Source organism: Oncorhynchus mykiss, chromosome 21 (genome assembly GCF_013265735.2).
Source record: "Oncorhynchus mykiss isolate Arlee chromosome 21, USDA_OmykA_1.1, whole genome shotgun sequence".
Classification (NCBI taxonomy): domain Eukaryota; kingdom Metazoa; phylum Chordata; class Actinopteri; order Salmoniformes; family Salmonidae; genus Oncorhynchus; species Oncorhynchus mykiss.
In genome coordinates, this window is record NC_048585.1 from 54,021,840 (window position 1) to 54,046,821 (window position 24,982).

The 24,982-nt window shown below is 44.0% G+C and overlaps 1 protein-coding gene across 2 annotated transcripts in view; it reads right to left on the reverse strand.

Annotated features, from left to right (window-relative positions):
• The window catches only part of LOC110500728 (arylsulfatase J), a 31,418-nt gene extending 13,386 nt beyond the window's left edge, over window positions 1-18,032 (reverse strand). Inside the window, exons 1-2 of one of the 2 annotated variants that reach the window (XM_036958210.1) lie at window positions 17,715-18,032; window positions 17,019-17,157 (exon numbers count right to left, since the gene is read on the reverse strand). In XM_036958210.1, coding sequence (XP_036814105.1) covers window positions 17,019-17,029 — 11 coding nt within the window. In that variant the 5' untranslated portion in view covers window positions 17,030-17,157; window positions 17,715-18,032. Of the gene's footprint in view, window positions 1-17,018 lie in introns of both variants that reach the window. The other variant, XM_021578252.2, reaches the window with a different exon arrangement.
• Window positions 18,033-24,982: the final 6,950 nt, after the last annotated feature.

Here is a 24,982-nt window from a genome sequence, read left to right on the forward strand (position 1 = left end):
TGGTTTCATGTGGGCCTGGGATGATGGCTTCTCACCAGTTAGTAGTCTGAGCAGGGGACTGTTGCCCACCACTCCACAACAAACACACTCACTGGGGAATAAAGGAAGCATTGTTGTGCTGACTGGATATCATTAGCTGGATCCAATATGTCTACAAAGAACTAATAGATGGATGGGAAAACGAGAGAGGAGGGGGAACCAACATCTGTCTTAGGGTAGAGACTAGAGAGACTCAATGAAGTGAGCTCTTTGGAGGTCCGTAGTGGAACTTGGAGCTGAGCTTGTAGACTTCGACTACAGCTATAATATATTAATCGACATATGTGGACTTTATCTCAAAGGACTTTACAACGCTATATAGAATGTGCAGAGCAAGCTTTCATAAAAGGCTTTAGTTTCCATCCATAGGCCGTTATCTCTACAGCTCTTTTCACAAGCAATTACACGTTTATATTTAGTCTCGTCCTTTGTCGATAAATGTCCATAAAACATTGTTCCTGGAGGTTTTCTGCTCCATTATATTCCCTCTCTGCCAGACACGGACCACTTTGTTTAGATTCTATCGGCGCATATAATCAATATTCCATTCCATGCCGGCACTTCATTTGTTTTTATTTGTCCAGCTTCGTGTTAAAGCCAAGGATTGAAATCTAGGATTGAGAGGAAAGAACAATATCTCCCTGAGGGTATCTTAACTTCCAGATGATCAAGCCCCACAAAATAGCAATGGGACACAACTCCAAGTGCAGATGCATCCTAGAGCTGTGTGTGTCTGTGTTCATGCGAAAGGGAGGGAGAGAGTGCTTGTGTGAGCAAGGAAGCTTATGAGTTCATCATATACTCCTAACCCTCCGGAGTCTTGGGCGTTGCTGGTGCTCACATACCAAAAGGTTACTGACTTGTAATGAGAATGTCATGCCATGCATGGAATCTCTGTTTCCTACATAGATCAGTCATCTGAACAAATCAAATCAAATCAAATTTATTTATATAGCCCTTCGTACATCAGCTGATATCTCAAAGTGCTGTACAGAAACCCAGCCTAAAACCCCAAACAGCAAGCAATGCAGGTGTAGAAGCACAAGAACAGAATATCTTGATGTGGACTGGTACAAGGTGGAACTCCAGGAATTCCAAAGTATTCTGGTCTATATCTATCTATACATATAGGATTTGGGGATTTCAAGGGAATGGTACATTGTACGGGTCTTTAGTGGTTGAAGAACAGTTCTACTTTCTAGTCTTTTAGGCCCTTAAAAAATATGACTGGAGTCATGAGCATATTCAAGATGTGCCCCACTTCCCCCAGCCACACCCCATGTTGAATACAGCCCATTCACAAACACCTTTTAACATATTTCATGGCATGAACAGGCCTCTAGGTGTCAAAGGTTGAGGGCTGAAGGCCAGCCAGCTCCACTTTCGATGCCCAACAAGGAGTCATACCAGGCAGTAAAAACCTTTAGCAGTTGTTTCCTACTTTTGCTTCTCTTCCCTGTAATCACACTAACTGTCTCTTTGGTGTCTTTACACAACCACTGGAACGCTAGGCCAACAAAACACACACGCCATTAAACACAAATCACCAAACACAGAGTCCCACAAGGCACGAGGGGAAACAACTACTAGGCCACCCAGCCTCCGAGTTCTAGGCCTGTACCAGCTTCCAAACCATCACTATCCCCGGGCCCGGGCTGCATGGGCCAAACATGTAACTGTTCCACGTCTTCCCTACATATGGTTCAAATAAGCAGCCTCTCCTCGGCTTTCTAAAGCTTTGAAAATTCAGCCTTGGAGCAGTGTGGTTCTCTGGCTTATTCCCTCCCTCCCTCCCCCTCCTCACTTCTATTCACTCAGCCTTCCACTATCTCTCTGACTGACACCGTCCCTTCAATCTATCTCTGCTGCTACCGCCTTGGCACTCCTCTTTAAACTCTATCATACGTTCTCTTCCAGGACTCAAACTCAAACGTTCAGACTCTACCTAACACATTCTTCATTCCCTTACTCACACGTTGGCCTTGCTTCACTTATCCACAGGTTCACTTCATCAACCAGCCCAGTGTGTATTAGATCTGCAGCCCAGTGTGTATTAGATCTGCAACCCAGTGTGTATTAGATCTGCAGCCCAGTGTGTATTAGATCTGCAACCCAGTGTGTATTAGATCTGCAGCCCAGTGTGTATTAGATCTGCAACCCAGTGTGTATTAGATCTGCAGCCCAGTGTGTATTAGATCTGCAACCCAGTGTGTATTAGATCTGCAGCCCAGTGTGTATTAGATCTGCAGCCCAGTGTGTATTAGATCTGCAGCCCAGTGTGTATTAGATCTGCAACCCAGTGTGTATTAGATCTGCAGCCCAGTGTGTATTAGATCTGCAACCCAGTGTGTATTAGATCTGCAACCCAGTGTGTATTAGATCTGCAGCCCAGTGTGTATTAGATCTGCAGCCCAGTGTGTATTAGATCTGCAACCCAGTGTGTATTAGATCTGCAACCCAGTGTGTATTAGATCTGCAACCCAGTGTGTATTAGATCTGCAACCCAGTGTGTATTAGATCTGCAGCCCAGTGTGTATTAGATCTGCAGCCCAGTGTGTATTAGATCTGCAACCCAGTGTGTATTAGATCTGCAACCCAGTGTGTATTAGATCTGCAACCCAGTGTGTATTATATCTGCAACCCAGTGTGTATTAGATCTGCAACCCAGTGTGTATTAGATCTGCAACCCAGTGTGTATTATATCTGCAACCCAGTGTGTATTAGATCTGCAACCCAGTGTGTATTAGATCTGCAACCCAGTGTGTATTAGATCTGCAGCCCAGTGTGTATTAGATCTGCAACCCAGTGTGTATTAGATCTGCAACCCAGTGTGTATTAGATCTGCAACACAGTGTGTATTAGATCTGCAACCCAGTGTGTATTAGATCTGCAACCCAGTGTGTATTAGATCTGCAACCCAGTGTGTATTAGATCTGCAACCCAGTGTGTATTAGATCTGCAGCCCAATGTGTATTAGATCTGCAACCCAGTGTGTATTAGATCTGCAACCCAGTGTGTATTAGATCTGCAACCCAGTGTGTATTAGATCTGCAGCCCAATGTGTATTAGATCTGCAGCCCAGTGTGTATTGTATTAGATCTGCAGGGATGGAGTGAGTATATGGGGTGAAGGAGAGAGAAAAAAAGTGACCGCTCAATGAAGGGACAGGAGGTGGGTGAGTGAGAGAAGCAGGGAGGCTGTGGACAGAGTCAGGGACAGGAGGTCATGAGTGAGAGAAGCATGGAGGATGTGGACAGAGTCAGGGACAGGAGGTGGGTGAGTGAGAGAAGCAGGGAGGCTGTGGACAGAGTCAGGGACAGGAGGTGGGTGAGTGAGAGAAGCAGGGAGGCTGTGGACAGAGTCAGGGACAGGAGGTGGGTGAGTGAGAGAAGCAGGGAGGCTGTGGACAGAGTCAGGAGGTGGGTGAGTGAGAGAAGCAGGGAGGCTGTGGACAGAGTCAGGGACAGGAGGTGGGTGAGTGAGAAAGCAGGGAGGCTGTGGACAGAGTCAGGGACAGGAGGTGGTGAGTGAGAGAAGCAGGGAGACTGTGGACAGAGTCAGGGACAGGAGGTGGTGAGTGAGAGAAGCAGGGAGGCTGTGGACAGAGTCAGGGACAGGAGGTGGGTGAGTGAGAGAAGCAGGGAGGCTGTGGACAGAGTCAGGGAATGGACGTGGGTGAGTGAGAGAAGCAGGGAGGCTGTGGACAGAGTCAGAATAGGGTCTGGAGAAGTGGAAGATGAGACTTCACTGGGGTGAGAGGTAAAGGGAGGTGGGTGAGTGAGAGAAGCAGGGAGACTGTGGACAGAGTCAGGGAATGGAGGTGGGTGAGTGAGAGAAGCAGGGAGGCTGTGGACAGAGTCAAGGACAGGAGGTGGGTGAGTGAGAGAAGCAAGGAGACTGTGGACAGAGTCAGGGACAGGAGGTGGGTGAGTGAGAGAAGCAGGGAGACTGTGGACAGAGTCAGGGACAGGAGGTGGTGAGTGAGAGAAGCAGGGAGGCTGTGGACAGAGTCAGAATAGGGTCTGGAGAAGTGGAAGATGAGACTTCACTGGGGTGAGAGGTAAAGGGAGGTGGGTGAGTGAGAGAAGCAGGGAGGCTGTGGACAGAGTCAGGGACAGGAGGTGGGTGGGTGAGAGAAGCAGGGAGGCTGTGGACAGAGTCAGAATAGGGTCTGGAGAAGTGGAAGATGAGACTTCACTGGGGTGAGAGGTAAAGGGAGGTGGGTGAGTGAGAGAAGCAGGGAGACTGTGGACAGAGTCAGGGACAGGAGGTGGGTGAGTGAGAGAAGCAGGGAGGCTGTGGACAGAGTCAGAATAGGGTCTGGAGAAGTGGAAGATGAGACTTCACTGGGGTGAGAGGTAAAGGGAGGTGGGTGAGTGAGAGAAGCAGGGGGACTGTGGACAGAGTCAGGGACAGGAGGTGGGTGAGTGAGAGAAGCAGGGAGACTGTGGACAGAGTCAGGGACAGGAGGTGGTGAGTGAGAGAAGCATGGAGGCTGTGGACAGAGTCAGGGACAGGAGGTGGTGAGTGAGAGAAGCAGGGAGACTGTGGACAGAGTCAGGGACAGGAGGTGGGTGAGTGAGAGAAGCAGGGAGACTGTGGACAGAGTCAGGGACAGGAGGTGGGTGAGTGGGAGAAGCAGGGAGGCTGTGGACAGAGTCAGAATAGGGTCTGGAGAAGTGGAAAATGAGACCTCACTGGGGTGAGAGGTAAATGGAGGTGGGTGAGTGAGAGAAGCAGGGAGACTGTGGACAGAGCCAGGGACAGGAGGTGGGTGAGTGAGAGAAGCAGGGAGACTGGACAGAGTCAGGGACAGGAGGTGGTGAGTGAGAGAAGCAGGGAGGCTGTGGACAGAGTCAGAATAGGGTCTGGAGAAGTGGAAGATGAGACTTCACTGGGGTGAGAGGTAAAAGGGATAAAAGCAGATCTGTGCAAATAAACTACAACTCTGCCTGAGGTTTGATAGTTACAACTTACAGCGCCTTGACACTCTAAAAGAACACAGTGCTTGATTTTACAAAGCTGCCCTTAAAAGTTGGTTGCTATCCACATTGGCAATCTCCTCCATGCGACCCAGAAAGCACCAGTGGGACATTCCTAATTATTTGTTTGTTGACTGACAGCGGTTCATCAGAGATGTGGGCCTTTGATAGCAACATTTAATTTAGCTTTACGTCGATGCCTCCTGCTTGGCAGGTAGTCAAGAGTGACCGCTGAGTTGTCCCCCGTGGGAAGCAGGGAGTGAGGGAGTGAAAGAGAGATAGAGAGGGGGATGGAGTGAGAGAGAGAGAGGGGGGAGGGAATGAGAGAGAGAGAGAGAGGGGGGGAAGTGAGAGAGAGAGAGAGAGAGAGAGAGAGAGAGAGAGGGGTAGAGAGAGGGAGAGAGGGGGGAGGGAGTGAGAGAGGGGGAGGGAGTGAGAGAGAGAGAGGGAGAGAGAGGGAGGGGGAGGGAGAGGGAGAGAGAGAGAGGGGGATGGAGTGAGAGAGAGAGAGGGGGAGGGAGTGAGAGAGAGGGGGGAGGGAGTGAGAGAGGGGGAGGGAGTGAGAGAGAGAGAGAGAGAGGGGGGAGGGAGTGAGTGAGAGAGAGAGAGAGAGGGGAGGGAGTGAGAGAGAGGGTGGGGAGTGAGAGGTAGAGAGAGAGGGGGAGGGAGGGAGGGAGGGAGAGGGGGGAGGGAGTGAAAGAGAGAGAGTGGCAGGGAGGGAATGAGAGAGAGAGAGTGGCAGGGAGGGAGTGAGAGAGAGGGGGGAGTGAGAGGTAGAGTGGGGGAGGGAGTGAAAGAGAGAGAGTGGGAGTGAGAGAGAGAGGGGGGAGGGAGTGAGAGAGAGAGGGGGAGGGAGTGAGAGAGAGAGGGGGGGAGGGAGTGAGAGAGAGCGAGAGAGAGAGAGAGAGGGGGAGGGAGTGAGAGAGAGAGGGGGGGAGGGAGTGAAAGAGAGAGAGTGGGGAGGGAGTGAGAGAGAGAGAGAGAGAGAGAGGGGGAGGGAGTGAGAGAGAGAGAGGGGGAGGGAGTGAGAGAGAGGGGGGGGGGAGTGAAAGAGAGAGAGTGGGAGGGAGTGTATGTTTCAGTAGATGGAGGAGGAAAGGTCTTCTGGCTCCCTTTACAATCGTTTTTATTAGGCTGGCCACGTACAAATCGATATTAAAGGAGTGTGTCTGAGGATGTCCATGTGGAGTTATACAGATGGAGGATCTTAATTTGAACCACTTTGCTACAGCAGGAACATAATCCTGTAGCAACAGGAAATGTGAATTATTATGCGGATTATAATTAATGACATTTTTTGTTGGGATTGAACTTTTTTCGTAAGGTAAAAATAAAGTCTGAAATTTCAAAATGGAAATGACAAACTTCAGAAGCCTTTTTAAACCTCACACTACAAGTTTAACATTTCTTATTTACAATGACGGCCTACCCCAGACGATACTGGGCCAATCGTGCACCACCCTATGGGACTCCCAATCACGGCCGGATATGATACAGCCTGGATTCGAACCAGGGACGCCTCTTGCACTGAGGCGCAGTGCCGTACACCGCTGCGACACTCAGGACGTTCAACAGCAACAGGGTGACAAAGTTAAAATTCTATATCTGTGCGAAGTTTCCAAAGTTTTGACAAAGAGAATTAGGTGTGTTTTCTGAATGCCTTATTCCACACCCGTGCTCTAAAAACCTGCGACAGAGGACACACGTCTGCTCTGTCTGGACACGTCTGTTGTCGTCTCCCAAGCGGTTAAATACTCAATCTTTGACACGGACAGAAGTGTTTACAAAGTTCCTTTGTCCCAGCCGCCTTGTTTTGCTGAGAAGGTATTTCAGAGAAACTGATCTTCAGCACCACCCATTGTCTTGCCATGTCTCACGCATTCCGCAGACATAGTCCACATTCTTCAACTTTAAAAGAACAGCAGACCCACTGCCAGACCAATGCAACCTCTGCCTTTTCCTTGGCATAACTCAGTGGACTCTCCGAGAAACCAGTGAATAACTGAGAACAGTGAGAGTTCACAGGGTTTGAAGAGTCAAATTAGCCGTTGAACTTGGGAGGAAAACGCTCCACTACAGCCTCCAATCGTCTAATAGGTTGTGGCGCTCGCGTTCAGAGCTGCTGCCGAGAGGTCAGGTACCGTAGCAATCTGTTCTGCAGCTCCTGTCATGGGGGACATTTTAAGTGCTTTACCTCAGCAGCACAATGGGGGTTTCACTTGTCTGTCTCCTACTCTTCTCCATTACTGACTCCATAACGTTATCTCAGTCTAGATAACCTGATGAGGTTGACGGAGGTGAAGACTGAAATATGTTTCTTAAAAGGAGCAGGGTCAGTCTTGCATTCTGCCAGCACTGGTGTCTGATAAAGAAGGCCCAGAGGGCAGGAGACAGTGGGCACCTATGTGTGTGAAGTATCAAGCTGGGCTTCTTTCTGGTGTCCAGGTTGAGTGGGACAGAAAACATCCGATCCTGACCATCTCTAACTCTTCTGCACCAGTTGATTCTGGAAAAACACTTGCTGCCCATAGAACATTGTCACCGTCACAATGATAGTGTGTGGGCATGGTCGTAGGGAGAGGGGGCGCATCGGGGTTGAGCAAGAGGGTTGAGAGAGATTTTGGGATGATTGTGCAGACCGACTCCTGAACTAAAAGCATATTCAATAGAGAGTGCTTCACAGTCCAGAACAATGGGGCTTCATGCAAGGATGTTTCTTCAGCTGGTCTTTCCACTGAAAGGCCTCAACACCAGCTCCTACTATGCAAACACAGGAGATGAAACACACGGTAATCCATTTCTTTCTCACCAGGATAAAGCGCTAACCTCTTCCCTGTAATGGCCAGTCAGTGGCAGTGACGTGGGGAATAAGACTGAAGAAATGGCTGATATGCGCTCTACGTGAACCTCATTACCATACATGTCAACGTGTGCCAGGATATCTGGATGTTTACTTGGACCTGTCAGTCATGTTCAGTCCCCTAGTGAGAGTTGAATATTTATGAGGCAAGACAACCTGTACATATAGTGACAGTTGAGAAAAACACATTTAAAATCTATGGCTCTATGGTGTTTAAGGGTGGTTTACAATGGGGGAGCAAAACAATCTGTAACGGAATCACTGCAACTATCGGAATACAGTACAATACAGTACAGTAGAGTACAGTCCAGCACAGTAGAGTACAGTCCAATACAATACAGCAGAGTACAGTCCAGTAGAGTACAGTCCAATACAATACAGTAGAGTACAGTCCAATACAGCACTGTAGAGTACAGTACAATACAGTACAGTAGAGTACAGTAGAGTACAGTCCAATACAGTACAGTAGAGTAGAGTACAGTCCAATACAGTACAGTAGAGTACAGTCCAGTACAGTAGAGTACAGTCCAATACAATACTGTAGAGTACAGTCCAATACAGTACAGTAAAGTACAGTCCAATACAGCACTGTAGAGTACAGTGCAATAAGGTACAGCAGAGTACAGTCCAATACAGTACAGTAGACTACAGTCCAATACAGCACTGTAGAGTACAGTCTAATACAGTACAGTCCAATACAGCACTGTAGAGTACAGTACAATAAGGTACAGCAGAGTACAGTCCAATACAGTACAGTAGAGTACAGTCCAATACAGTACAGTAGAGTACAGTAGGGTACAGTCCAATACAATACAGTACAGTAGAGTACAGTCCAATACAGTACAGAAGAGTACAGTCCAATACAGTACTGTAGAGTACAGTAGAGTACAGTCCAATACAGTACAGAACAGCACAATACAGTAGAGTATAGTACAATACCGAACTGTAGAGTACAGCACAATACAGTACAGTAGAGTAGAGTACAATACAGAACTGTAGAGTACAGCACAATACAGTACAGTAGAGTACAATACAGAACAGTAGAGTACAGTCCAATACAGCACAGTAGAGTACAGTAGAGTACAGTCCAATACAGTACAGTAGAGTACAGCACAATACAGTAGAGTATAGTACAATACCGAACTGTAGAGTACAGCACAATACAGTACAGTAGAGTAGAGTACAATACAGAACAGTAGAGTAAAGTCCAATACACTACAGTAGAGTACAGTCCAATACAGTACAGTAGAGTACAGTCCAACACAGTACAGTAGAGTACAGTCCAATACAGTACAGTAGAGTACAGTCCAATACAGTACAGTAGAGTACAGTACAATACATAACTGTATAATCCAAGACATAACAGTAGAGTAGAGTACAGTCCAATACAGTACAGTAGAGTATAGTCCAATACAGTACAGTACAGTCCAACACAGTACAGTAGAGTACAGTCCAACACAGTACAGTAGAGTACAGTCCAATACAGTACAGTAGAGTACAGTCCAATACATTACAGTAGAGTATAGTCCAATACAGTACAGTAGAGTACAGTCCAATACAGTACAGTAGAGTACAGTAGAGTACAGTCCAATACATACAGTAGAGTACAGTACAATACAGTTCAATACAGACCTGTACAGTCCAAGACAGAACGATAGAGTACAGTAGAGTATAGTCCAATACAGTAGAGTAGAGTACAGTCCAATACAGTACAATACAGTACAGTAGAGTACAGTAGAGTACAGTCCAGTAGAGTACAGTCCAATATAGTACAGTAGCGTACAGTCCAATACAGTACAATACAGAACAGTAGAGTACAGTCCAATACATACAGTAGAGTACAGTCCAATACAATACAGTAGAGTACAGTCCAATACAGAACTGTAGAGTACAGTACAATAGAGTACAGTAGAGTACAGTACAATACAGTCCAAAAGAGTACAGTCCAATACATAACAGTAGAGTACAGTCCAATAGAGTACAGTAGAGTACAGTAGAGTACAGTCCAATAGAGTACAGTAGAGTACAGTCCAATAGAGTACAGTAGAGTACAGTAGAGTACAGTCCAATACATACAGTAGAGTACAGTCCAATACAATACAGTAGAGTACAGTACAATCGAGTACAGTAGAGTACAGTCAATAGAGTACAGTAGATTACAGTCCAATAGAGTACAGTCCAATAGAGTACAGTTGATTACAGTCCAATAGAGTACAGTCGAGTACAGTCTAATACAGTACAGTAGAGAACAGTCCAATACAGAACTGTACAGTCCAAGACATAACAGTAGAGTAGAGTACAGTCCAATACAGTACAGTAGAGTACAGTACAGTCCAATACAGTACAGTAGAGTACAGTAGAGTACAGTCCAATACATACAGTAGAGTACAGTACAATACAGTTCAATACAGACATGTACAGTCCAAGACAGAACGATAGAGTACAGTAGAGTATAGTCCAATACAGTAGAGTAGAGTACAGTCCAATACAGTACAGTAGAGTACAGTAGAGTACAGTCCAATATAATACAGTAGAGTACAGCCCAATAAAGTACAGTAGAGTACAGTAGAGTACAGTACAATACAGTACAGTAGAGTACAGTAGAGTACAGTCTAGTAGAGTACATTCCAATATAGTACAGTAGAGTACAGTCCAATACAGTACAATACAGAACAGTAGAGTACAGTCCAATACATACAGTAGAGTACAGTCCAATACAATACAGTAGAGTACAGTCCAATACAGAACTGTAGAGTACAGTACAATAGAGTACAGTAGAGTACAGTACAATACAGTCCAAAGGAGTACAGTCCAATACATAACAGTATAGTACAGTCCAATAGAGTACAGTAGAGTACAGTCCAATAGAGTACAGTAGAGTACAGTACAATACAGTTCAATACAGACCTGTACAGTCCAAGACAGAACGATAGAGTACAGTAGAGTACAGTCCAGTAGAGTACAGTAGAGTACAGCCCAATAGAGTACAGTAGAGTACAGTAGAGTACAGTCCAATTTAGTACAGTAGAGTACAGTACAATACAGTACAGTACAGTACAGTAGAGTACAGTACAGTCCAATATAGTACAGTAGAGTACAGTCCAATACAGTACAGTAGAGAACAGTAGAGTACAGTCCAATACATAACAGTAGAGTACAATAGAGTACAGTCCAATACAGTACAGTAGAGTACAGTCCAATAGAGTACAGTAGAGTACCGTCCAATAGAGTAGAGTAGAGTCCAATAGAGTACAGTAGAGTACAGTAGAGTACAGTCCAATAGAGTAGAGTAGAGTCCAATAGAGTACAGTAGAGTACAGTCAATAGAGTACAGTTGATTACAATCCAATAGAGTACAGTAGAGTACAGTAGAGTACAGTCCAATAGAGTACAGTATAGTACAGTCCAATACATAACAGTACAGTCCAATACAGTACTGTAGAGTACAGTAGAGTACAGTCCAATACATACAGTAGAGTACAGTACAATACAGTTCAATACAGACCTGTACAGTCCAAGACAGAACGATAGAGTACAGTAGAGTACAGTCCAGTAGAGTACAGTAGAGTACAGCCCAATAGAGTACAGTAGAGTACAGTAGAGTACAGTCCAATATAGTACAGTAGAGTACAGTACAATACAGTACAGTAGAGTACAGTAGAGTACAGTACAGTAGAGTACAGTACAGTCCAATATAGTACAGTAGAGTACAGTCCAATACAGTACAGTAGAGAACAGTAGAGTACAGTCCAATACATAACAGTAGAGTACAGTACAATACAGTACAGTAGAGTACAGTCAAATAGAGTACAGTAGAGTACAGTCCAATAGAGTACAGTAGAGTACAGTCCAATTGGGTACAGTAGAGTACAGTCAATAGAGTACAGTAGGTTACAGTACAGTAGAGTACAGTCCAATACAGTAAGTAGAGTACAGTAGAGTACAGTCCAATACACACAGTAGAGTACAGTACAATACAGTTCAATACAGACCTGTACAGTCCAAGACAGAACGATAGAGTACAGTAGAGTACAGTCCAGTAGAGTACAGTAGAGTACAGCCCAATAGAGTACAGTAGAGTACAGTAGAGTACAGTCCAATATAGTACAGTAGAGTACAGTACAATACAGTACAGTAGAGTACAGTACAGTAGAGTACAGTACAATACAGTACAGTACAGTAGAGTACAGTCCAATAGAGTACAGTAGAGTACCGTCCAATAGAGTACAGTAGAGTACAGTCCAATATAGTACAGTAGAGTACAGTCCAATACAGTACAGTAGAGTACAGTACAGTAGAGTACAGTACAGTCCAATATAGTACAGTAGAGTGCAGTCCAATACAGTACAGTAGAGTACAGTAGAGTACAGTCCAATAGAGTACAGTAGAGTACCGTCCAATAGAGTACAGTAGAGTACAGTCCAGTAGAGTACAGTAGAGTACAGTCAATAGAGTACAGTTGATTACAGTCCAATAGAGTACAGTAGAGTACAATAGAGTACAGTCCAATAGAGTACAGTATAGTACAGTCCAATACATAACAGTACAGTCCAATAGAGTACAGTAGAGTACGGTCCAATACAGAACAGTAGAGTACAGTACAATGCAGAACAGTAGAGTACAGTCCAATAGAGTACAGTAGAGTACAGTAGAGTACAGTCCATTAGAGTACAGTATAGTACAGTCCAATACATAACAGTACAGTCCAATAGATTACAGCTGAGTACGGTCCAATACAGAACAGTAGAATACAGTCCAATAGAGTACAGTCCAATACAGAACAGTACAATACAGTCCAATCCAGAACAGTACAATACAGTCCAATCCAGAACAGTAGAGTACAGTAGAATACAGTCCAATAGAGTACAATACAGAACAGTAGAGTACAGTCCAATACAGAACAGTAGAATACAGTCCAATACAGAACAGTAGAATACAGTCCAATAGAGTACAATACAGAACAGTAGAGTACAGTCCAATCCAGTACAGTAGAGTACAGTCCAATACAGAACAGTAGAGTACAGTATAGTACAGTCCAATACAGAAGAGTAGAGTACATTCTAGAGGTCGACCGATTAATCGAAATGGCCGATTAATTAGGGACGATTTCAAGTTTTCATAACAATCGGAAATCGGTATTTTTGGGCGCCAATTTCCGATTATTATTATTTTTTTTTTAATACCTTTTATTTAACCAGGCAAGTCAGTTAAGAAAACATTCTTATTTTCAATGACGGCCTAGGAACGGTGGGTTAACTGCCTTGTTCAGGGGCAGAGCGACAGATTTTCACCTTGTCAGCTCAGGGGTCCAATCTTGCAACCGTACAGTTAACTAGTCCAACACTCTAACCATGGCACTCCACGAGTAGCCTGCCTGTTACGCGAATGCAGTAGAAGCCAAGGTAAAATTGCTAGCTAGCATTAAACTTATCTTATAAAAAACAATCAATCATAATCACTAGTTATAACTACTAATCCAGTTTAGCAGGCAATATTAACCAGGTGAAATTGTGTCATTTCTCTTGCGTTCAATGCACACAGAGTCAGTGTATATGCAATAGTTTGGGCTGCCTGGCTCACTGCGAAATAATTTGCCAGAATTTTACGTAATTATGACATAACATTGAAGGTTGTGCAATGTAACAAGAATATTTAGACTTAGGATGCCACTCGTTAGATAATATACCGAACGGTTGAAATAATAAACGTTTTGTTTTCGAAATGATAGTTTCCAGATTCGATCATATTAATGACCAAAGGCTTGTATTTCTGTGTTATTATGTTATAATTAAGTCTGATTTGATAGAACAGTCTGACTGAGCAGCAGCAGGCCCGTAATCATTCATTCAAACAGCACTTTTGTGCATTTTGCCAGCAGCTCCTCGCAAGCACAGCGCTGTTTATGACTTCAAGCCTTTCAGCCTAATGGCTGGTGTAACCAATGTGAAATGGCTAGCTAGTTAGCTGGGTGTGCGCTAATACTGTTTCAAACGTCACTCGCTTTTAGATTTGGAGTAGTTATTCCCCTTGAGCTGCATCGCTACTTTTGTGGAGCGATGGGTAACGCTGCTTCGAGTGTGGCTGTTGTCGATGTGTTCCTGGTTTGAGCCCAGGTAGTGGCGAGGAGAGGGACGGAAGCTATACTGTTACACTGGCAATACTAAAGTGCCTATAAGAACATCCAATAGTCAAAGGTATATGAAATACAAATGGTAGAGAGAGAAATAGTCCTATAAATACTATATTAACTACAACCTAAAACCTCTTACCTTGGAATATTGAAGTCTCATGTTAAAAGGAACCACCAGCTTTCATATGTTCTCATGTTCTGAGCAAGGAACTTAAACATTAGCTTTTTTACATAGCACACATTTTTACATAGCACACATTACTTTCTTCTCCAACACTTTGTTTTTGGATTATTTAAACCAAATTGAACATGTTTCATTATTTATTTGAGGCTAAATTGATTGTATTGATGTTTTATATTAAATTAAAATAAGTGTTAATTCAGTATTGTTGTAATTGTCATTATTACAAATAGAAAATGTAAAAAAAATTGGCCGATTAATCGGTATCAGCTTTTTTGGTCCTCCAATAATCGGTATCGGCGTTGAAAAATCATAATCGGTCAAACTCTAGTAGTGTCCAATACAGAACAGTAGAGTACAGTAGAGTACAGTCCAATACAGAACAGTAGAGTACAGTAGAGTACAGTCCAATACAGAACAGTAGAGTACAGTAGAGTACAGTCCAATACAGAACAGTAGAGTACAGTAGAGTACAGTCCAATACAGAACAGTAGAGTACAGTAGAGTACAGTCCAATACAGAACAGTAGAGTACAGTAGAGTACAGTCCAATACAGAACAGTAGAGTACAGTAGAGTACAGTCCAATACAGAACAGTAGAGTACAGTAGAGTACAGTCCAATACAGAACAGTAGAGTACAGTAGAGTACAGTCCAATACAGAACAGTAGAGTACAGTAGAGTACAGTCCAATACAGAACAGTAGAGTACAGTAGAGTACAGTCCAATACAGAACAGTAGAGTACAGTAGAGTACAGTCCAATACAGAACAGTAGAGTACAGTAGAGTACAGTCCAATACAGAACAGTAGAGTACAGTAGAGTACAGTCCAATACAGAGGTTAAGTGTCAAGCAAAAGTTTAAAGATCACAACAATCATACGTTCAGCACTATATTCAAGTTACTAATATTGTAGCCTGCAAACGGATAAAAGCATGAACATCTTGACATTTGAACCCCTCTATAGAATGGATCATTGGCCTGACAATCTGCTGCAGTCCCACCGCAAGGCATGGAGGGTAAATCAACACAGTCTGGTCCCTACAACATACAGCACATAGCACACTACAGTACCATAGCTGTCCACACATTTCTGACCACATTAGTGACACACACACACACACATCACTTCTAAAGGGCCCCTAATCACCTCTTTGGAGGAACCCCTTCTCTTTTGAATCATAGATACCCCCCCACCACCACTTTCTTGCAATCATCCTCCCAGAAGTAACCTGGTAACGTAATAGAATGTACACCTACATTTCCATATGGATGCTACTACCACAGTATCAGCCCTTTATACTGTACAAGAGGGGTGAGGGGAGTCGGCAAAAGGGGAGACACTTTTCTCCTTATGTTCCCGGACGCTAGCCAGAAGAGGTGCCTAGCAACCTTCCCGTTTCCTAAGGAGCGAAACAGATGCTGGTGTAGGCAGGCATCTCTATAGGGACAGTCCTGTGTGTGTGTGTGTGTGTGTGTGTGTGTGTGTGTGTGTGTGTGTGTGTGTGTCTGTGTGTGTGTGTGTGTGTGTGTGTGTGTGTGTGTGTGTGTGTGTGTGTGTGTGTGTGTGTCTGTGTCTGTGTCTGTGTGTGTGTGTGTGTGTGTCTGTGTCTGTGTCTGTGTGTGTGTGTGTGTGTGTGTGTGTGTGTGTGTCTGTGTCTGTGTGTGTGTGTGTGTGTGTGTCTGTGTCTGTGTCTGTGTGTGTGTGTGTGTGTGTGTGTGTGTGTGTGTGTGTGTGTCTGTGTCTGTGTCTGTGTCTGTGTCTGTGTCTGTGTGTCTGTGTGTGTGTGTGTGTGTGTGTGTGTGTGTGTGTGTGTGTGTGTGTGTGTGTGTGTCTGTGTCTGTGTGTGTGTGTGTGTGTGTGAGAAAAATGCTGATGTGAAACATCGTAGGACTAATAAACATACAGTATAAACTACACTACTAAGTGAAACTGCAATCAGGCTACCGTCATGTATTCACCCCTGCTCTTTAATATATCTGTAGCGTTGCCTTCCGTGGACCCAAAACACAAGGTGGTTGCTATGGGGAAAGCCAAGAGTGGTTCCACTTGCAAACAGCTAAGTTGTTACTGTGCTGACGTGCACCTTTGTTCTCCAGCATCCAATTATGTGTTTTGTAATTTAATTTGCTGCAACCTCGTTGCGCTTCCAGCATTTTTATACGGTGTGCTTTTGCATTTCAGTGTCTTGAAAACATACGGTGACTCTACAGTCGGTCTGCACGGCCGGTTGTGATACAGCCTGGAATCGAACCAGGGTCTGTAGTGACGCATCTAGCACTCTAGCCTTAGACCTCTGTGCCACCGAGGAAAGATTAAAGACCACTATCAAAAAACAAACTAGGTTTCCCTTTTTATATGTTGATTAATCATCGGAGTAGAGAAACACACCATTCTTTATGACTCCTGGTAAAAATTTGACAAAGAACCAGCTAAAAATGAGGCCCATATGCATGTCAAGTAAAATAACAACCCAATGTTCATCTCCTAGGACAAACAAGTTAGCAACAGCTAACTAGCTAAATGTCCATGAATGTTTCAGGTGTGTTTCGACCTGCCATCAAATGAACATAGTTGGTTCACGGTTGGTTTTGATATTTTAACCTGTCATGATGGTGTTGGTGAGGATGGACAAAATCAACATGCACGTGATGGCGCACCACGACTCACGCGCCTGCTGGTGTAGTCAGCAAGTTACTCACCTCTTGACTTTAACACATTTATAACACATTTATAACACATTTATATCCCTTTATAACACATTTAAAACACTTGCATTGTCCATTGACCACAACTGAATGGCCACTAAACAGTAGGATAAACGTACCTGCCAGTCATCAATTGACTCCTGGAGGGGCTACAGAGAGGCTGCACGTAGTAATTCTCCAGTTTCACTCCCTGCGCTGCCAGCCTGTCCAGAGTTGGGGTTTTGATCTCGGACCCATGGTAGCCCACGTCCCGGAAGCCTTGGTCATCAACCAGGATGAAAATGATGTGAGGTTGAGTAGTTGGACTGTCAAGTTCATTCACTCGGTTTTGCAAATTGCTATTCCAATTTTCCCATGACATCTGATAACCACATGTTGGTGAAGTAAACGCGAATAAACTTGCCAGGATACTGAAGAGAAACATTTTCACCCCCTCCGTTTACGCTGCATCAAAACCAAAACATTCAAATCACTGCATCACTCTCTCGAAAAAATAAAAAATAAAAGCATAATTGTTTGCTACATTGCACATTGCAACAAAGTTGCTGGTTGTCATAATGGACACAGCGTGAGTGCAGTGGCGCGCTGCACATGTTCCGGGATAACAGAAGTGGGTTCGCATTGTTCTCAATAGACTATTCTCCTACTCTAGATAGCGTTTATGTTCGGAAGCCGACGATATACCAGTCCAGTCCTTTCAAATTCTGCAACAAGTGTCTTTTGTGATCACCTAAACGTTCATCTAAACTTGTGGAATGTAAAAACACATTTTTCCGTCGGAATGTTTTATTCCTCGTTTGAAACGTGGTTCTTACCAAAGTCATTGGATTTACGTCACTGTCTTGCTCTGCAAACAGTCCAAAAATCAATCCCGAAACTCATTCTTTCGTCTGGGACGTGGGACATCGCTCGACAGGTTGGTTTTTGGAGCTCAGTTTCTTTCCATCCGAATGGTCCTCCTCTCTCAGCAACCGCGAATCTGCTTTTCAAGAACCTCCCTGACATGCCAGCACGCGCTGTCAGCTCCGTGGGCTGTTCCGTGCGTGCGCTCTCCTCGCGCTCACGGTCAACTGCTCAACACCGCAGAACTGAAAGCTCAATTCATGCAGCATTTTGACACTGCCTCTGCGTTCTGGCATTTCAACATCCCTGTCTGACTCTCTCTCCCAAAGTCCACATATGTAAATGAGAGTAGGGCAGTGGGCTACGATAAAACATCTGCGTCAACCTTTTGGGTTATGAGTGACAGTGTCAATGCAAATAATGGGATCCATTTCAACCGTCTTCTCGAATATAATTGATTTGTTTCCCCATAACTCCTAGAGGAAAGCTGTTTTACGTCTCTGGATTTGCAGACCTGCAAGGAGTGACATTTGCAGTGGCGATTTAAGCATGTACATCTTGGAGGCGCAAACGAAAAAAATGCGACTGGACAACACATCACTAACAATACATTAATTGCATTATAACGGTGACAAATGGTACCCACAAACTGTTAGGGCCTACAGCAGTCCCAACACCTTATTACTGCTACACCTGGTTATCAGTGGAGCCTTATCTAGCAGCGAAACAGTTCATTCAGCCTTATTTACTGCCTTAAACAACATAGCTGATATGGCTGATTTGACCTATTAAGGATTAGCACCTTTTATTACATTTTTGCAGAAAATTACATAATCTAACTGCCTATAGCTCAGGCCCTGAAGCAAGCATATGCATATGCTTGGTACCATTTGAAAGGAAACACTTTGAAGTTTCTGGAAATGTGAAAGGAATGTAGTAGAATATAACACAATAGATCTGGTAAAAGATAATACAAAGAAAAAAACAACCGTTCTTTTGTATTTGTTTTGTACCATCATCTTTGAAATGCAAGTGAAAGGCCATAATGTATTATTCCAGCCCGGATGCTATTTCGATTTTGGCCACTAGATGGCATCAGTGTATCTGCAAAGTTCTAGACTGATACAATGAACCATTGCATTTAACAAGAATTTAAGCTTTCTGCAAATATCAGAAATGTCAATGTCCTGGGAAATGTTCTTGTGTTCTCTTACAACCTCAGGCTAATGCGATTAGCATATGTTAGCTCAACTGTCCCGATGAATGGATACCGATCCCGAAGAAATGTGGTTTCTACTGATAATTGAGATGTAAAAGCTATTGCATAAGGGGACGACGAGCGGATAAGAGGCAAGCCGTCATTTTTATTAAGACGTTAATGAGCGAGCTAGGACAGACATAGTCAATATAACTATTTGTTCAGCACTTTGAAATGTACATCGACAGAATTCAGAACATGGGCCGTACTTACAGTATTCTCCCTGTACACCAAGTCAGAATCGTATGATAAATAAAGGGGGCATATAAGCAGACAATGAAAGCTCTTATAATATTTGATGATGACATTTCTCTAAAACAGGCTATAGGCCACATCTGCACCAACAAGTCAGAACAGTTGGCTAAATTAGGAAGGGAAAAATGACCAAATTATTAGGGTGAGGCACATGGGTTACTAACAGCTTACTACACAACATACACTTAGTATTACTTTCTTAGCTACAGTATACATATCTCCCTGGCATATTACATAATTTATGCGGCAGTATACAAGACATTTTTGGACTCAACTTGTTGTGCTGTGCTCACTTGAACAGGAAAGGTGGTGCGGCTGTTCTTTGTGGGCACATTTTCTCATCAAACTTTGTCTGACATTCTCTGGATTTATGGTGCGTTCAAGACAACTGGAAACTCAGAAAAAAACAAGGTCAAATCATGACATCAGTGATCTTCAGGTCGGAGCTCTAGAAAGAGGCCTTAGTTCCCGACTTGAAATTCAGAGTTGGATGACCGTTCAAAAACACATTTTCCCAATCAGGGGTCTTTTTTTTCAGTTTCCAGTTGTTTTGAACATGGCAGAAGTCATGCTGGATTGACAGCATGGCCAATGTTTAATGTTTATCCTTTTAAGCTTGGAAAAGAGACCCTTAAACTCAGATTTGGACCACACTCCCACTCCATTGAATAGCAGACTAGTGATTGCTTTGCAATGCTTGCAGTTAGCCACTGATTCCTTCCAAACCACTACTTGTTGAATTTGCGATTTCCAACTTGTTGTGTAATGTTTATGTCCGATGGCCGATGAGCACTGCTATGTTTTATCTATAATTTATCTTCATTATTTCTCTTCATATGACAAGAATTGAAAGGATTTGCCAGTAGATTGTCAACTTGATTCATAATGATGACTCATACTACGGTAGATGTAAATGTGATTTGACGTCATTTTATCTGTGGCCAATGACCTTGAGCCTTCTTGGATGGGCACTTCTAATATAAATCTATGGCAGCACTCAAAGGGCTTGACGTAATGTCCGCATGAGTGACAGAACACTGAGCCAATCACTGCGCAACTAGAGAACATTACCAACCCCTACGCTCCGTATTTTCCGCTGGCTGCCCCACCACCACAGAAAGCACTGAGCTAGGCTGAAACACCTGTATTTTGGACCTGCCTTACTCAAGAAAGCAAAAAAGAGACCATGTTTGTTTGCGGCTTTATTAACTAAATTATTATAATAAAAAAATGATAAAAACTGATATATTACACGTATTAATGTCAAAATAACATGCAAAACAGGGAAAAAAACATGATTTCTTTTGTAGCTAAACAGGTGGTGCTCTAAACAGGTGGTGCTCTGCCCTACCTGATGGTTTGCCCTTGGAGTCAGTCACAAAGTTTGTAATAACATTTTTGGGGAGATACAGTGCATTCGGAAAGTATTCCCCTTGACTCTATCCACATTTTGTTACGTTACAGCCTTATTCTAAAACGTATTACATTGATGGGGGGAAAAATATATATATACACACAATATTCCATAATGACAAAGCAAAAACAGGTTTTTCCAAATGTTTGCGAATGTATAAAATATGAAAATATCACATTTAGTATTCAGACCCTTTACTCAGTACTTTTTTGAAGCACTTTTGGCAATAATTACAGCCTTGAGACTTATTGGGTATGACGCAACAAGTTTGGCACACCTGTATTTGGCACTCCTGGGAGTTTTTCCAAATTCTTCTCTGCAGATCTTCTCAAGCTCTGTCAAGTTGGATGGGAAGCGTTGCTGCACAGCTATTTTCAGGTCTCTCCAGAGATGTTCAATCAGGTTCAAGTCCGGGTTGTGGCTGGGCCACTCAAGGACGTTCAGAGGCTTCTCCCGAAGCCACTACTGCGTTGTCTTGGATGTGTGCTTAGGGTGATTGTCCTGTTGGAAGGTGAACCTTTGCCCCAGTCTGAGGTTCTGAGCACCCTGGAGCAGGTTTTCATCAAGGATCTCTCTGTACTTTGCTCCGTTCATATTTCCCTTGATCCTGACGAGTCTCCCAGTCCCTGCCACTGAAAAACATCCCCTCACCATGATGCTGCCACCACCATGCTTCACCGTAGGGACGGTGCCAGGTTTCTTCCAGATGTGACGCTTACCATAAAGGCCTGATTGGTGGAGTGCTGCAGAGATGGTTGTCCTTCTGGAAGGTTCTCCCATCTCCACAGAGGAACTCTGGAGCTCTGTCAGAGTGACCATCGGGTTCTTGGTCACCTCCCAGACCAAGGCCCTTCTCCCGTAATTGCTCAGTTTGGCCGGGCGCCCAACTCTAGGAAGAATCTTGGTGGTTCCAAACTTGGAATGTATGAGTGTATGCAAAACATTAAGGACACATCCCCTTCTGCCCTCAGAACAGCCTCAATTCATCGGGAACATAGACTCTACAAGGTGTCAAAAGAGTTCCACAGGGATGCTGGCCCATGTTGATTCCAACGCTTCCTATAGTTGTGTCAAGATGGCTTGACATTCTTTGGGTAGTGGACCATTATTGATACACATGAAAAACTCAGCAGCGTTGCAGTTCTCGACACAAACCGGTGCACCTGGCACCTACTACTACTACTACTACTACCACCTACTACTACTCCTGTTGAAAGGTACTTACAGCCTTTGTCTTGCCCATTCACCCTCTGAATGGCACACATACACAATCCATGTCTCAATTATCTCAAGGCTTTTGCACATGTGACATGCTGGTAGAAATGAGGTAAAACAGATTTAAGTTTCCCTGCATTAAAGTCCCCAGCAACTAGGAGCGCCGCCTCTGAATGAGCATTTCTTGTTTGCTTATGGCCGTATACAGCTCGTTGAGTGGGGTCTTAGTGCCAGCATCGGTTTGTGGTGGTAAATAGACAGCTGCGAAAAACATAGATGAAAACTCTCTTGGTAAATTGTGTGGTCTACAGTTTATCATGAGATACTCTACCTCAGGCGAGCAAAACCTTGAGACCTCCTTAATATTAGATTTGGTGCACCAGCTGATAATGACAAGTAGACATAACCCTCCGTCCCCCGATGCACGGATAACCCAGCCAACTGTATATTATCCATATCGTCGTTCAGCCACGACTCAGTGAAACATAAGATATTACAGTTTTTAATGTCCTGTTGTTAGGAGAGTCTCGAACGGAGCTCATCCAGTTTATTCTCCAGTGATTGCACGTTGGTCAATAGTACAGATGGTCGAGGTGGGTTACCCACTCGCCAACAAATTCTCACAAGGCACCCAGACCTGCGTCCCCTGTATAGGCGTCTCTTCTTCATGTGAATATCACGGATTTGGGCCTGGTCCGGTATCAGCAGTAAATCCTTCGCGTCCGACTCGTTAAAGAAAAAATCTTTGTCCAGTTTGAGGTGAGTAATTGTTGTTCTGATATCCAGAAGCTCTTTTTGGTCATAAAAGATAGTGGCAGAAACATTATGTACAAAATAAGTTACAAACAACGTGAAAAAACACACAAAATAGCACAATTGGTTAGGAGCCTGTAAAACGGCATCTCCTCCGGCGCCATTATAAATAACCAACTTATCATCAAGCTTTGTTTATTTGAATCAGCTGTGTAGTGCTGGGGCATAAACCTACATGTGCAGCCCACTTGGCTGGAGTAGACTGTGTTTCAGAGAAAAACGGTTTATTTTCTTAGAGGGATTCAGCCGCCGGTTAAATCAAGTAGTACTACGAAACAAGTCTTAGTATTATGATACTGACTGAGTTTCATATGAACGGCTGGTGAGTTTGTGAATTGGGCCAGAGGTGTCTGGGGAGGAGGCGTTGGTGGGATTGTACAGTGTGTGTCCATGGGTGTGTGTGTGTGTGTGTGCGTGTGTGTGTGTGTGCGTGTGTGTGTGTGTGTGTGTGTGTGTGTGTCCATGAAAGCCTCTGAAACAGACTCTTGACTTTCTAGGATCCAGGGAGAGTTAATGCATGGACCCACATAACGACTCAGAGAGAAGGTGTCTGAGACGTGAATTAATTTGCTGCTTGGCAAACAAGGTTGACAGACACCAACGACTTAGTGTGAATAGGAGAATGGCTCCAGAATGTCTAACGATCCAAATGTGAATGTAACAAGGGACAAACGGTGACTGTACCTGCTTCCACTCTATGCATCGGCCGGACCGGCCCACGATGATGATGCATCGGCCGGACCGGCCCACGATGATGATGCACCGGACGGACCGGCCCACAATGATTATGCAATGGCATTCAGAATGCAAGGATCCAGACGTGTGTGGTTGTGTGTGTGTGTGTGTGTGTGTGTGTGAGGAAAAATCCCCTTGCTTTGGAAGATTGGAAAACCTTGCAAGTCCTATTTCCAAGGAATTTGTTTTACGGCGAATTTTAGACTTAAAGTGCAAATGCCCATGCATGTAGGCCACCCCACACAGACACTGGCAGATGCTGGGGCCTGCCAGCCCACAATCTCTGTTCCAGGAACCAACCTCTCAGCACATTCCCACTGAGCTGTCTTCCTGCATAATTGCCTCCCTGTTGAGGTGACTCATTTTACATATGGAGGGAAGATGAAAAACACCAAACTGCCAAAGAATAATGAAGCTTCATGCTGAGGCTTTGAAGAAAGCCTATTTGATTCGCGGAACGACAGATTCTGTGATGAACCGGCCCACCTTCTGATAGCTCTCTGCACCAACAATTATAGACATTTACACAAGACATTCATGATTTCCTGCCTTTGAATAGCTGTGAGACTTTTTACCAAGTTGCATAGTTAATGTTTCTTTACACTCAAAATGTTTAGTCGAACACGGCTAACACTGAAATGACCCTTTTTGTTAACAGAAAAGAGGAGACACATCTCCATGTTATTTTCATGCTCAGGTGTTGACATTGAGATTACAGTTGGGTCAGTCAGTGACTGAGTGTGACCCACATGACCTAAGGCACTCAGCCAGCAGTACTGTCATTGTCAGACATTCCAGAGTGTGTTATGGGGAATACCAATGTGGGAGGTGAAGGTCCCTACGGCGGTATGTACTGTCGTACTGTATATAACTATCCCTGATGTGCCGATATGGAGGGAATGTGAACCACCTTCATCAAAAGAGACAGTGTGCGGTCAAGTGGCTGACCCGATCACCTGGAAATAACTTATCCATCCCTCCGACAAATGTAATGAGTCAGTCAGCTGATCTCCTGACTGAGGTGCTGCATGACCCCTGTGGCCCCTGTGGCTATCCCTTCAAAATGGCTGGCTAATCCAATCACAGATAATTATGGTTATAATGGGCTACAGGCACACTACAGGGCTGATTTAAAAACAGCAGTAGGAACACAGAGCTTATTTCCTCTCAGAACAAATCACAGGCCAGCTCCTGGGTTTAATGGGCCAAAAAATAGCTGTTTTGTGGAGCGCTTCCTGTCGGCCAAACGCGCCAATCATCCCCATCTGAAAATGGGGAGAAAACTTAAGAAGTTTCTTGTTCTAGTCAGGAGCAGAGAAATGGAAATTAAGTTTTCTCTATGACGTTGTCAATATACTGTAGATATGATATTCAGATTGTTGATATTCAGACTTGTTGATGTTCAGACTTGTTGATATTCAGATTGTTGATGTTCAGACTTGTTGATATTCAGATTGTTGATATTCAGATTGTTGATGTTCAGATTGTTGATATTCAGATTGTTGATATTCAGATTGTTGATATTCAGACTGTTGATATTCAGACTGTTG